Genomic DNA, 15,174 nt, shown 5'->3' on the forward strand with positions numbered 1-15,174 from the left:
GGTACCAAGGTCAGCAGAATTCCATTGACCTAGCACTGTCTACACTTAGTTAGATCGGCTTAACTGTGTCTCTCAGAGGTGTGGCTTATTGACATCCCTGAGCAACATAGCTGGGTTGATCGAACTTTTTAGTGTAGACCTGGCCCAGAGGTGGGGAAGGATACAGCTGCTGCCTGTTCTGCTTAGGAATAAATATGGCTGCACAATTTAGCAATAGGCTTCTGATTTCTTAGAACAATCAGCCAAGTAGGCTGCAGAATGGCTAATTTCATTTGAACAGCACTCTTCCAAATGCTGTGTCCCAGGCAAATGCCACAGAGAGACACAAACCTCACTGAATGAGTCTGAATTATTCACTCATCTCTATTAATAGTGCATCAGATGAATTTGAGCATATTTACTGGGGAGCAGAAGGCTTGGAAGGATTAAATTTTTATCAGTAAATGTTGATTTCACCGTATACAGAAACTGATGAGCAAATATAATAATCAACATTTACTGATAGACAAAATAAGAAAAATGTTGCTTGAGAACTTACTAAGTTTGATTTAAGGATATTTACTTGGTATATTTTGACATGTAATGTTGACAATTTGTGTTAGTGGGTTATAAAACTTTAACTTTTTAAATCTCAATGTCTGCTGTTATTTAATTATTGTCTGATTTCCCCCACCACCACCCCCATCATTTTCCGCAACTGTGAAACTTTAAAGCAATACGAATTTTAAAATGCTTAAAAATAAACATTGATATTGTCCATCAAAATCTAATTGTGCCAAGCCGATATATAATAGAAAGATTGTATAATTTCATGTAACTGGTAGAAGACTAACATGTGGAGTAGCTAATTTCCCCCTACAGCAGAACTTAGTTAGTTGAAAGTCTGACACCTGGATGCTCATGAAAATCAGGAGAATGCAAAATATGTAGCACGGTGTGCAACCAAGGATGATGGACAACAGCACGCCACGTCAGGCCACACTGTATTTATTTATTAAACCAGGCAGTATCCAGGATACAAATATTACCATCTTCCCCAGAAAGGTAGGATCTCTTCCCCCAAATTACACTGGCCCAAGGCACAGAAGTGGTAAATATTCACTCTTGTATAGGTTTAGCATCTTGTGATCCATGAGGGCTAGAAACTGAAGGGGCATTAAAATCCCATCATTATTAATAGGTTGCCAGAATTAGATTTTTATGTTTTATAATTCTGACAATTAAGGATGTTTAATTTTTAAGCCTTTTTAAAATTTTTATTGATTTAAAATTTTCACAATTGCAGGAAATTCAGGGAGGGTTAGAAAATAATTATTTAATGACAGTAAATGTTGAGATTCAAATAGTTAATTTGCGTTTTAACTATTATAAAGCTTTATCAACATCACATGTAAAAATATACAAAGTAAATATCTGTTAAATCAAACTCTAAGTTCTCAAACAGGATTTTACTAATTTTGCCTATTGGTAAACTTCAGTAATTATAGATGGAAATATGTTTTCGTTGGGGTGTGGGGGGTAAAATAAACATTTACCAACATTTATCAATAAAAATCAAATCCTTCCAAGCCTAATTATTATGTCTAGGAAAGCTGTTTTACGCCACTTTTAGAGGTTTCTAGAATGTATTAATTATGTTTTTCTCTTCCTTTGAGATCTTCACAGTGGGACTCATGGTGCTAAGGGAACCTGGCCTGTTACAGGTGGAAGGATATAAAAATAGTACCAGGCTTAAAGTTAAGTATGTGAGTAGTCCCCTTAGGACTATTCACATGCTTAAAGTTAATCATATGTAAATATTTGCAGGACTGGGGACATAAGGCTTAAAGTCTCTCAAATGTATCTGCAAAACCTCTTTTTAGTGTGGTACGTAACAATTCCATGGTGATGTGATAAATTTTGCCTTTTGAAGGGTCTTGTGCTCCTGAGTCACTTATGTGCTTTTGAAATCACCACCTCTGAGTGTGAATCATTTGAGATGACCTGCATGGCTTAGCTGTGGCTTTGCCACTTGTGAGCAGTGTGGCCATCCAGAACTCCTGTTGATTAATAAAATCGTTCTTTTAAGAATAAAAGGCTTCTGTCCCTCATAATTGTGAAGACATTCTCTGCAATGTGAGCTAATGCAGTGCTCTTCGCCTGAAGGCTGGTCTGTATGGCCTTTTGTACCACTATAACTATATCCTTTAGCAAATAGATTTGGAAACCAGTAAAGCCCCCTAGTTTGGACACATTTATAGGATGTAAGCTATACCATTATATTATGGAAATAAGCTACATCAATATCAGCACCTTTATATCAGTACAACTGTGTCCACACAAGGGGGCTGTTCCAATTTAACTATTTCGGTAACAAATGAGCAACATCACTGAATCAGTACAAAAACCAGTGTGTAGCTTGGTGTACAAAAGGGCCTGCATGTTCCCCTTTCTGTTTGTCTTTTACAGTAGCAGTGGTAGATCTTGTCAACTCTGTTTCCCCTGGAACAATCTATGGATCAGTAGATACCTTAATAGATTTCTGACCTCAGACATGAGGAGAAAGCGAAACCTGGTTAATGGAAAAGGGAAGTGATATTCACACTGTTCAAAATGTTATTTTTCAACACCTAAGTAACACAAACATTTGACAGACAGTTGGAGGAAAAGAACTTTTGTTAAAGATTCAACATTTCTGACCTGTCTGAGAGCTGGTGGGGAAAATACGCACGCTTGGGTATAATTATAACTATAAAAAAAAAAAGTGTGTGTCAAACAATCAGTGATGAATTATGCTTAAAAATATCCCACAAATTCTAACCTTTATTTTCCAAATTTTTTTTGATGGAAAATGGTGCAAAATTTGACAGACTTTCCAAAAGTTTTTCTAAACGATTAGTCGATGATGCGAGGAATTATGGACTAGGCTACAAAGTCTGACAGGCGCTAATACAGGTACCGCACTCCAGAAGTGGTATGGGGCATGTTTGAGGTAGGGAGAAGCACTAGCTGTTGAATGGTTCAGGGGTAATTCGTTCATGTCCCTAATATGTCAGGTGCACTGAGAGCCTTTGCTCACTGGTACAACAAAACCTGGGTGTTATAAATAAAACTGGTTGGTATTCTTAGTCCCGGGGTGAAGCTGTTGGCCAAGAACAATAGGCATTTCCCAGCTCAGAGGGCACAATGTGTGAGGGGGACAGGGGGTATAAAAGGTATTCCCATGATGAAATGGCAGGTAGGTGAGGTGCACTGGATAGAAGAAGACAGGGTTTCTTCCTGCAGTCAAACAGAAAAGTTCTCAAATTACCATTTGTCCAGCACATTGTCCCCATTCTCAAAGGTAGCAACCTTTTATTTGTGAGACAACGTGGGCGAGGTAATGTCTTGAACCAACTTTTGTTGGTGCAAGAGACAAGCTTTTGAGCTTATACAGAGCTCTTGTCTCTTTCACCAACAGAAGTTGGTCCAAGAAAAGATTTTATCTCATCCACTTTGTGTCTCTAATATCCTGGGACCAGTACAGCTACAACAACACTGCAAACAACAATGGAAGAAATCCTTTTATTTGTGATGGTCGAACGTCAACTATAATAATATGCTGAACTGCAAATCTTTCTTCCCACTCTGATTTGCGCCTGGATAACCTAGATGTGCAAGTAATTGTGGGCACCCTTTTTCTTAGGATTGCTGAGACCCATGTTCCCAGTCACTTGGAAGTTCTCTGTAAGGTGTACCTTCTAGCTAGTGTTGAATTTGCAGCTATGAGCTCATATTGGAATGAAGGATCACATTTTCACCACCACAGATTGAAATTAATTGGATGTAGTGAGCCCTGCTTGAAACCTGAGATGCTGAAAAGTCCTCTTAAATGTCCACTTTAGTTGCCCTCTTGCTAATCTTGGAGTTCAGATGTGAAACGGTAGCTCACGCTTGATAATTGAACCCTAAGCGAGTAAAGTGGCTGCTGAAATGGCTGATTTTCTGTTTTAAATCCCATGTTTTGGATCTGAGCAGTCAGATGTGCCCTTGGACATCCCTGGGTTCACAGCCTTTTTTCAGTCCATAGTTTGTAATGCCCTTCCCTCCTGATGTAACCTGTTTTGGGACAAACATTGTTTTTCACATCCTTGTTTCTGCTGGTGTAGAATTAAACAGCCCTGCTTAGAGTGAATGTAGGTTATTTCCTCATTTGTACACTAACACCATTAGCCACGTGTTAGTTACGGGCTGCTTGAGAAGCACCGGAAGAGTTCACTGTCACAAGGCTTTTGACAGTCTGGAAGATGTTCTGCCTTGGAGTCTCACTTGCTATTAGATTCACTACTTATTACCCATGAATGGTCCCACTGAAGTCCATGGGGGTCAAGCCTCGCAGTAACTGTCGGTAGGATCAGTCCCTTTGATTATAACCTCTTCAGGGCAGGAATCTGACTTTTTACATGCTCAGAGCCTACGCCCTCTTGGATGCTATATTCATGATTTTATTCCTGTCTATTTAAACATACGCATTTGGTTCCCATCTCTAAGGCACCTGGCTGTGTTACAGCAATAAATCTATTCTGTATGTAGTCCTTCAATCTCTACAGACCTGAGTTTACCTTCTTACTAGGTTACAGGGGCAGTGAGGTTTGTCACCTTGTCCTGACACTTTCAGAATTGTGGTGAACTTGTTTGTAGATAATGTGTTTTCATCTCTCTCTGTTTCTATGGACCTGTCAAAGGGGGATGTTACCGTGTGAGGCACAACTCAAACCTCTGGGGGATCCCTGAATGAGAGGCGCTATAGAAGGACCCAGTTCTATGCTGATTAATTCTACTGCCAGCCCAGTGCTGTAGGGCAGTACAGCAAGGAGGATGCTTGGGTTAAAAGCTGTTTCACAAGCTTTTAAAGCCTGTTGCATGGAAATCCCCAGAGGGTAAGAGCACTGAGAGCTGCAATAAATATATTTTTAGTGTCAGGGAAGGGACCTCTCCAGCCGTGGGATAACAGCTGTACAATTTCAAAATTCCTCCTGACAAAGATGCAGCCAATTCTAGGTTGTTGGGTTTTTTTAAAGCTTCAAGTGCCATCCTCCAATCTCTTGTTCCCTCTTTGTGATTTTAAATATACATTTTGAAGCACAGGTATAACTCCACTCATGTCGGTTTGATCTGAATTTAAGAGTAACTCCACTTCTCTCCTCCTGGATAGGCAGTATTCTTGACACTTTCTGAGGATTCACACAACTGTCACCAGTTTCTAGAGAAACCTTCTCTATCTTCCAGATCTGGATTGAGTCCTCTCGCCAGCTGGTAGAGAAAAGAGTTGCACCATGCTTCTGTTTTTTTCCCCAGTCTCCCACTTTTTATGCTTTTGAAAGGCGATTAAAGAATGTCTGAATGATCAGCCTGCCCTCCCATCTCATGCCCAGGGGCTAAGAACACATGCCACCTCCCAGTTCTGTTCTCTGGCTGAGACAAGCAGCATTCCTCCTCCCCTTCCCTGCAGGACTTTAGTTTGCTTTAGGAGAGGAGCGTGTGTGGGAAGAACAAACCCATTGAGAAAGAGAGCGAGTTCTGGGTGGGTTTTTTTAAGTTTGTTTGTTAAAAGAATCCGACATGGGGAAAGAAGTAGTGCAACTGCTGGAGAACATGGGAGCAGCCCAGAGTCAGATCACGCACGCACAGGGTCAAGTACAGTGTGGGACCCAGCAACGGACAATGTGGGAATCCTGCCATTCCCTTTCTGTGTGAATACTACGAGGGGAAAAGAGATTGTACTCACATGTGACACACACTACTACAACTTACATTTTCAAAGCATACAGCTGGTGCCTTCAGATGAGGGCTTACAGCAGCATGCTAGATCCATGGATCAGCTAATATTTGAAACAAACAAAGGCCTTTTGGTGGTGTGTCAGGTTCTTACTGCGCTTCAGTTTTTTCTCTCAAAATAGCTGGGTGGATTTATTGCCGAAAGCACTGGCGTGAGGGGTAGAGTGACATGTTGACCACAGAGCTCTGCCAGACCACAGTGTGTCCTGTTATTCAGAGTCCTTGATCTTTCTTCAGCTGAGGCTGCCAGCCATGCTGAATCGGTTATTTTGTGAAAGGCACAACTGTCAGCGTTGCTCAGCTTGGTTATGGATCCCGTCTCAGTTGATCAGCGTTGGGTTGGCAATACTGACTTCCCTGTGACTGCCATCAAAGGCGTGTTGTGCAGCCTGAGCTCTGATACTGAGCTAATGGTGCCCTTTCTCTGAGACCCTCATCTAAGCTCTATGACATTGGGCGACTAGCACAGTATCCTAGAGCTCTGTGATACCGGGCAGTTGTACTGTACTTGCACTCAGCTAGGGAGCAAGCAACACTACACTACAGGGATCCCCAGTAGCTATTTCTGCCTCTGGCAGTGCACAGAGATAAAGTTAGAGCAGCAGCTCTGGGTGTTTCAGTTCCCTGCGGGCGGAGGGGCAGAGCAGGACGGTTGCTTCCTCTATGCTTTGACAAGCAGGCTCATAACCATGAGTGAGTATTTGTAAGGCAGAGAAGGGAATTGCTGATCGGCTTTATGTGTTGGGAGCTGACCGGTGCTGCTGGCACCCACCCTTCGCCGCGCAAGAGTGGATAGGATAGATTAGAAGGGCTCCTTGTCCAGGTCCAACATCACTCTGGCCTTCACTGGGTTGAGGGAAACGGGCTCAGCACTGCAGTTCAGTGATGCTTCTGATAAGCACGTTGCAGCAAGCTGGAGTATTCCCTGAAAGGCTTTACTTCCCCCATACCGTCCATGGAGATGAGCATTGGGAAGTTACAGGGGCTTGTACCAGTTACACTGTTGTAATCCTCCTCTCCTCTGCTTTCCAGGTACAATGGTTTGGTGACCAGCTCGCGAGCCAAAGGTATCATTGCCATCTGCTGGGTCTTATCCTTCATCATCGGCCTGACGCCCATGCTGGGCTGGAACAAATGCTCCCAGAGGGAAGCTCAGGACACCAATAACGCCTCGCTCAGCAACTGCAGTAAAAGCATGGTAGCTTGTCTCTTCGAGACAGTGGTCACCATGGAGTACATGGTCTACTACAATTTCTTTGCCTGTGTGTTGGTGCCCCTCCTCCTCATGTTTGGCATCTACCTGAAGATCTTTCTGGCAGCCAGGCGGCAGCTCAAACAGATGGAGAACAAGATGGTACATGGGGAACGCTCACGCTCTACTTTGCAGAAGGAAGTCCATGCGGCCAAGTCTTTGGCCATCATCGTTGGGTTGTTTGCCGTCTGTTGGCTTCCACTCCACATTATAAACTGCTTCACACTCTTTTGCCCGGGTTGTGCCCGTCCTCCGCTCTGGCTGATGTACCTGGCCATTATCCTGTCTCATGCCAACTCCGTAGTGAACCCATTGATTTATGCCTACCGGATCAGGGAATTCCGACTCACCTTCCGTAAAATTCTCAGGCAGCATATTGTAGGCAAGAAGCAGTTCAAGACTGGTACTGCCAGTACTAGGACTTCCACTTATGGTGGGGATGGAGAGAATGCCAGCATTAGGATCAGTGAGTACGCTCTGAACATATATGCCAATGGGGAGTTGGGTGCTATCCACAAAGATACTGACATCCAGGACTTGAGTAAATGCAAGGCAGGTTTGGAATGGCACCACAATGGGAATTCACTAGACATGGAGATAAATGGGCATCTCCCACATTCCTGCAAAAATGGGGATCTTTCAGATGCATGCGGGAACATGGAACTTCTTACTGAAGAGCTAATTGGCACACGTGTCTCTTACTCTGAACTGGAGAATTCAACCTTGGCAGCAGCTGACATTTCCTGATGACTCTCACAACGTCTTCCCACTGGAATGAAATCTGTTGGGTTTTTGTTTGTTTGTTTGTTTTTTTCTGTTGGCTGCCTCTGTTATGGCAGAAAGGGAGGATGAGGGGAAAAGTGGAGTGAGGCCAGGTCACTATCAGGTCACTATCCCTACCCAGGACTGATGAGAAGATCCAAAGAACTAGACTGGAGAAAGATTGAGAGGCACCGTTTTGAACAAAGGAAGAGGAGGGACACTATAGCTATCAAAGGCCCAACTCAGAGACACAGAGAGAAGAGAGCAAAGGTCAAATCTGACATCTGAATTTTAACTCTGCTCCAGCAGGGTGTGTTATGACATTATGCTGTACTGTGTATCTGTGGTTGTTCATCAGTTTAGTGTCTTTACCAACAGAAATAAAGGTGTGGCTGAAACATTTACTACTTCATGAGGAGGAAGAGGGGGCAGGGCTTTTAACACTGTGGCCTCTAACAGAAGTAGAGGGTATAGCAGTGCCTACTGGTCAGGAAAGATGCCTATGCTGCTTGGAGAGTGAAGGGATTCACCTGGTGGGAACTTTCAGCATCTTCAACTGTGAGATTCTGTTTTAAAATCAGTTTTTAAAGCTTACTAGTGCAACAGGTTTCCTGATTTTCCACTCACTGCTAGATCAGTTATGAATTATATTCCAGTGAGCTGGAATATGGACAGAAGGTTTTACCTCCTGTGTTCCATGGAGATGGGCCGCTAGGAAGTTACTTGTGCGTAAGGAGCTATTATGTTGTCAGTTATGAATGTATACAAGAGAGGGTGGCTCTATCCAAGCCTACAGTGTCCAGCTATGTCCTGGCACATTGAAGCAAACTGGTAACTGTATTTCAGACCCTTCCATTTCACCAAAAGAACAAAGAGTATATATGATGATTTGATAGTTTTATTATGGGACAATGGCAGGTGTCTGTGTGCTGTGGGTAACAGCAGAGCAGGGGCAGGGCTGTGTGGGAAGGGCTGATCAGGTAGTGATGGCAGGTTTTGTGAATTGCTGGCAGATGTGTTGGTAGCAGTGAGAGATGACCACAGGCTGGTACTAGGTCCATATTTGCAATGTCTTTGTGGCTGGTTCTTTCCTCTGTCTATCTTTGTATCTCTGCACCTGTGTACGCAGAATGGCCATTCATTCCACAGCCTTAGTTACGTTTTCTCTAGAATTCCTCTTTTTGGTGAACTTTAATTTCTCATCTTTCCTGAAAGTAAAAATAACTTTTAAAACTGAACTTGGTTTTAAAGTCTGGAATTCATATGAGCCCAAGTTCATTAAAACCTTTTTTTCTATATTGTTTCAAACAACTCCTGGAATCTGGTTAACCGTGAAGCCCTGTGTTTCTGTAGCATGTGGGTGTGCATTACAAATGAGTGCACATGCATATGTGTGCACCGGTAGAAGTGGGGGCATGTGAGTGCAGTTTGAGAGAGAAAGAAGCTTGTGTGTCAGAGAACTGGAAAACAACCACCAGTGCAGCCCTCCCCGATCTGTGTAGACACAGCATTAGCCTTGCCTGCCTTTCTGATAGACCGCGATCTAATCTGTCTCTAATACAGGGTACATGACGGTGTGGTGTGTTACAAAGGGGTTTTACATGTGTTTGGAATGGCCCCTTACTTGTAACTGGTGAAGCCACTCATCCTAAAGGAGGCCAATACAATCTTTATCCAAGCCCAATCAGCTTGTATGCTGCATCTGCCATGTATGGTTACATAAAAAAAACCGATTCCAAAGCTCACCTAAAATAGCTATTACTGTAACACTGGTGTGGAAAAAGGTCTAGCACAGGGCCTTCTGGGGCTAGAGGCAGGTGTCGTCTGTCCCATTGGAAAGCTAGGAATCTCCCCTTTCCAGTGATCCATTCTTTGACCTTGAAGCATTTATATATCGCCACTCAATCCTGTCTCTGGTCCAGGTCTGAGCGTTGGCCATCCCAGACCTCAGATCAGGGTAACTTTTTTTGAGGGGAGAGATTCTGAAATTTGGGGGGAAGAGAAGGAAACCCAATGCTTATTCTTATTCATTCCGTATTGACAAGCTATTTAAAGGGAATTTCCTTTCCGTTGTGCTCCCTGGGTGAATGGGGATTGGGGGTTTTATTACTCTTGATCTTCCCTGGTGGAATATATTCCTCTATGCTATGTGGGGGATTGTGCATCTCCAACCTTCTGTAACCTTCCAGCAGTGGAGGAATACATGAAGGGCTTTGATCTTTTCAGAACTCTGTTAGGCGCTGAAATGCTGCTAAGAATAACACAAGATGACATCCTGCCTCCATAGCATAACAATTAGGTCCACACAGAAGCGGAGCAGGGAAGGAAGTGTGGGAAAATATCAGCATTGCTCATGTGCTGGCGCACACAAGTGCAGATAGTGTGTGCTGTCACGTTCTGGTGGCTGTAACACAGGGATCTGCCTGGTGCTATATTACATCAAACTTTACAAGAACCAACACAGGCTGGCTGCCTTCCACTACTCCCCGAGCTTCCTCACACCCAAACGTGCAGTTTGGTTACTACAAGGACAGAGTTGATCTATGTGGGTTTAACAAACTTGGGAGGGTCCCACTGGAAAACTCTCCAGCCTAACTGGGTTGTCATATAAGCTCACTTGGTCTTCAGCAGTCTCGGAATTGGCTCCAGTATTGCTGTTCAGGGCATTCAACCAGCTGCGTCAAATGCGCTTTCATTAACATCCAGACCTGAAAGGAAATGGGGTCTCTGTAGCCCCCAAAAGCTGAAGGGAAGCTGAGGCTGGGATTGATTCACGGGTTGTGGGCAGGACTAGGGGAGCTTGCACTAGATCGGCATCCCTTCCCCAGGCAGAGGGCAGCTCAGCTTGTAAGGATTTAGAGATGATGCAAGCTCCCCAGGGCAGGGACCATCTTTTGTTCCGGGTTCGTACAGCGCCTACCACAATGGGTTCCTGGTCCATGATTGGGGCTTGTAGGTGCTATGATCGTCATCATCCAGGAAAGATGACTAGGGGATGACATGGAGCCCATCAGATTACACCCGGCCGTCTTTCGGCTGATACGTGTTAGAGAGAGACCTTTGGGATATCTTGCTGGGGAAATGTCAGACAAGCAGATGAGGGCTGCCATGCTCAAGTGTCCCTGTGCTTACTGGACAATGTTCAGCGGGACATCAATAGCTTTAGGAGCCAGCATTGCTAGCACACAGTGACATTGACAGTAAACGCCACAGACACAGTCTTGGACTCCCTGTCAAGGTGCTGCCAACCCCAAGGGTTGATAAATCCTCAGTCAGGCCCCCAAATACTAGGAGATTTTTAAAAGCAGGGCATTTGGAGTTCTGTTTATTTGCCTTCCTCTTTTTGATCCTTTTTAGGGTTCGTGTTTTCAGGTTTGTCTCCATATTTGTGAATTGGAAGTACAGATTTAAATGTGAGACTGTGACTCCAGGAGCTGGGGCTGTTGTGAGGCTCTTTGTTTGATTGTGATTGGCAACACTGGGCATCAACACCGTAATCAGACTGTCTGAAAAGATCCAGAGAAGAGGAGTTCTGTGCAAAGTATATGCTTTTCTCTTGACTCTTCTATCTGTCCTTTTCAACTATCTATCTGTTATGCCACTCTTCTCTCAACTACAAAAATCACTGGTCAATACAAAGGTCAAAGATGATGTGCTTCTCCCCCTCCCACATCCTCCTCACTTCCTTTGCAGTGGAGAATGTTTAGCTGATGAAACACAGCTGTTCTGAAGAGAAGGGGCCTAGGTGTCCCTCTCCCTACAGAGAGAGATATCTAGCGTCTGATTCTGTGTGAGGAAGATTCCATGAATTTCATCATTCCCAGGAGACTAGTGAATTCCAGAGTTTATTTGCCTTGCACAGTTTTAGATGAGGTTCTGCCTGGTTGCCAGGATTGACTTTATCAAGAGCCATTGTTTGGGCCTTTTAGTTGATAGTGCGCTGTCTGGTTGTGTGTGCGCAATACGTCACAACTTTATTCGGTATAGCATGGTTCAGACAGCCTGTTTCAAAATCCTTTGCAGGTGTGAATAGTACAGTTGCAGAGTTAAATAGCAGAAACCTATGTATCGACAAGACCAAGATGTTTGAATGACAGATAACGTTTGAAAACTGGTGGAAAGAAACAGGAAGAGCTATTTCAGACAATGAGTGTTTACCAACAAAATTGTAATTTGTGCTGGTCAGTAAGTGAATGCTTGTGTTTAGGGACAGGTTTGGAAAAAATAGGGAGATTTTGGAGGGCTCGGGGTGGGGGGGCAGAAGTGTGCTGGAGGATTCTGGGGCAGTCAGGGGGCTGGAAGATTTGGGGAGATGCATTGCGGGTTCCGGGGCACACACAGGTGGCCTGGCTATCCTGGATAACCCATGCGTCCCATATTTATGCTTGATTTCCCCAAGCAGGTGTAGCTGATTGTTCCCATCTGGTCATTATGTGGCAGAATAGATTTTCGGGCGGCTCCCCCTTCACAGATGCTGCTCATCTTCTTAGGATGTCCAAAAGTCGCAAAGGCCTTTCTTCTTGATCTGCATCTGATGAGCCCTTATTTAAAAATAAATAAATAACCTAACAATGTTCTACAGGAATGGCTAACCAAATAGCAGCAATGCTACGGAGCAGGGTGTGGTGTCACAGCTGCAGAATACTCCACTGTTCTTTGATAAGGACGCTGCCTAAAGATCAGTCCTCTCCATGGTTACCATTGGCAGGGGAATCAGCCCTGGCACCTCGCTCCAGTGCTGAGTGGAAGAGCTCAAAGGCCTGATTTTGATCTTCCTTTCACCAGCATGAATCAGGAGTAACTAAAATGAAGTTTCACCAGTGGGAAATTGGTGTGAGAAGAGAATCTGGGCCCCAAATGCTTAGAATGCGAGAATCAGGCCTGAACCTGTTTCTTGTACCTCCCAGCCTTACTTTGGAAGCTAGGTTAGTTCAAGCCACAATGTACCAAATTATCCCAGAGCAACTGTTGCATTCACTCCTTGCCTCCTTCCCACTCACAGGAGAATTTTTCCTCTTTCCTCTGCTTTTCAGAGCCATCGTCTCCATCTTGTATTACACCTTCCCACTGCCCCATGGGGCAAGGGGACCCAACGCTCCAGTGCCTACGTGGTATCTCTTACCCTTTTAATTTAAATATTTTATAAATGATTTATTGGCTGCTCCCCCTTTCCCTCTATCGATGTCTATCACTTAGGAGTGGGAGCAGCGTGGCAGAAGAGGGGGTGGATTCTGCGCATGTGATTATATTTTAAGTGCATTGACCAATGGTTTAGAATGTGATGAGTCATCAGACAGCCAGGCACTGAGGAGCCCGCTGCTGGTGATGCTACTGAGTGTAATGTCTTGGTTACATTTTTTTAAAATGAGCATTAAAATAATAACCTATATTTCTAAAGGAGTGTGAGTGCCTTTGTGTCCTGGGGTTGCAGAAGCTGGCCTGCCCTCTGGTTTTGTTTAACAATGTATTATTATTGTGAGCGTTTCTGCTGGGCTCATCTTGGCAGAGCGTTTCCTCTGCCCTCTTCCCATTTCCGGCTCCTTCTGTTAGTCTTTCCCTGAAAATATTAACGTGCTCCAAGATGACAGACCCAGACAGAGGCCAGAAGCCCTTTGCATCCCTGGTTCACTGGGATCTGTTATCCTGGCACCCAGAGGGATAACATTAATGTGCTGTGTAATATCTGTACATTGGTCTGCCTGAGCAGCGCACTGTGGTTTGGCCAAGGTACAAGGTATATGTCATGGCATATGGCAAGTTGTTAAATAGCCAGACACCTGAGTGGGGGAAACACCTGAACCATTATACAACCCTGCTGGCTGTGACTTTAGCATTCACTTCCTGTCTGGCTGGGTGCCCCTATGTTATCAGTGCACCTCATTGCTTTATCAGTACACCTTAGACCTCCTGCCTGCAGTGCCCTTGCTATTCCATTGCTGGATCCCCATATGGCTGTGTCAATGCACCTCAATCCTGATCTGCACCATCCTTGCCTCTCCAGTCCTGGCCCTTTGCTAATGCTGGGAATTCTAGGGAGGGAGAGACCCCTGTTCTGCCTCTCAGGCTGGTGTGAGACAGCGTTGACAGGCTGCAGAAAGAACTGTGTCCACGTCCCCTCCACTGGCAGCCAGGAAGGGGGGGCTTAGTGAAAGTGAATATGATTCATAACTTCAGGGAGCAGGAGGTGATGAAGTGAGCTGGTGTCCCTGTGGACTCAGGGCGAGCAAGGCCTGACCTGCTCAGTCAAGGGTGAAATTGAAAATGTTTTTCATAAACACTGTTTTGTTCTGAAGCATCAAAGAGAGAGAGCTTGGTGGAACAATGGGAGTCTGCCGGAGTACAGCGGGAGTACCTGGAGGAAGAATGGGAGCCTGCCCAAGTACAGCGGGAGTACCTGGAGGAACAATGGCAGTATGTGTCCTGCAGGAAGAAAGCTGAGTCCTTGGGAGAACAAAGGGAGCACCCAGTTTAAAACACTTGCTCAGGAAATCTAACCTTCAAGGCCCACAGCTTGGCTCGTTCATCCAAAGCAGCATAGGCAATGGCAGAAAACAAAGGGACTTCACAGTGCTTTCATTGCAGTCCCGGGCTGAGATTTACCCCCGTAACAGTGTAATATGTTATGTGCTTTGTGAGAGACGATTACCTGCCCTGCGAATGGGGAGGCAAGATGATCTTGAGTGTTTTTTCCATCTCCAACCTCTATGTGCCTAAGATGGTGGTGCTGGTATTAGCCAACAGCCAGCATCCTAAAGCTATCACTAATGCAATTTCCCTGGTTCTTCCCTGGTCTAGGAGCCCATTGATGGTTCTTTTAGGGACTGAACCCATAAAAGTCCAGAGCCTCCTCAGCGCCCCCTGATTTCAGACTGAAGTCTGTGGCAGTTGAAGGGGTTCAGCATGAGAAGTGGGTGAAATTTTTCACTCACGTAGCTTAATCGCTGAAAAATGCTGCTTTAATCGACCTGAAACTATTCATGAATTTGACCCGATTAGTTTTGGTTGAGGAAAACTTTTTCCAGGCCAGCAAAGTGTGTGTGTGTGTCCATTCCCCCCTCCCCGCCTCCCCCTTTGGAGGACAGAGGTTTGAATCCCCGCTCTGGAGCAGGGACTTGAACCCAATCGTCCCTCCTCCCAGGTGAGCATCCTAGCCCCCAGGCGACAGGTTGTTCTGGGGTGGGCTGCTCTCTCTCTGCCTGGTTCAGAGGAGAGATTTGAATCCACATCTCCTACCTCTCAGGTAAATGCTTTAATCAGCAGGCTATAGTCATGCTCACTCGCTCTGGCCCACTGAACAGTCAAGTATTTATACAAAGCGGAACAGTTTCAATAGGAGAGATTGAGAGCAATGCACCCCAGACTAG

General features: G+C 44.8%; 1 protein-coding gene across 4 annotated transcripts in view; it reads left to right on the plus strand.

Moving 5' to 3' along the window:
* ADORA2A (adenosine A2a receptor) overlaps positions 1–13,207 on the plus strand; it is a 57,106-nt gene extending 43,899 nt beyond the window's left edge. For all 4 annotated transcript variants that reach the window (XM_065567925.1, XM_042841610.2, XM_005288600.4 and 1 more), the window contains one exon: positions 6,829–13,207. In XM_065567925.1, coding sequence (XP_065423997.1) covers positions 6,829–7,795 — 967 coding nt within the window. In that variant the 3' untranslated portion in view covers positions 7,796–13,207. The remainder of the gene's footprint in view (positions 1–6,828) is intronic.
* Positions 13,208–15,174: the final 1,967 nt, after the last annotated feature.

Source organism: Chrysemys picta, chromosome 15 (genome assembly GCF_011386835.1).
Source record: "Chrysemys picta bellii isolate R12L10 chromosome 15, ASM1138683v2, whole genome shotgun sequence".
In the NCBI taxonomy this organism is placed as follows: domain Eukaryota; kingdom Metazoa; phylum Chordata; order Testudines; family Emydidae; genus Chrysemys; species Chrysemys picta.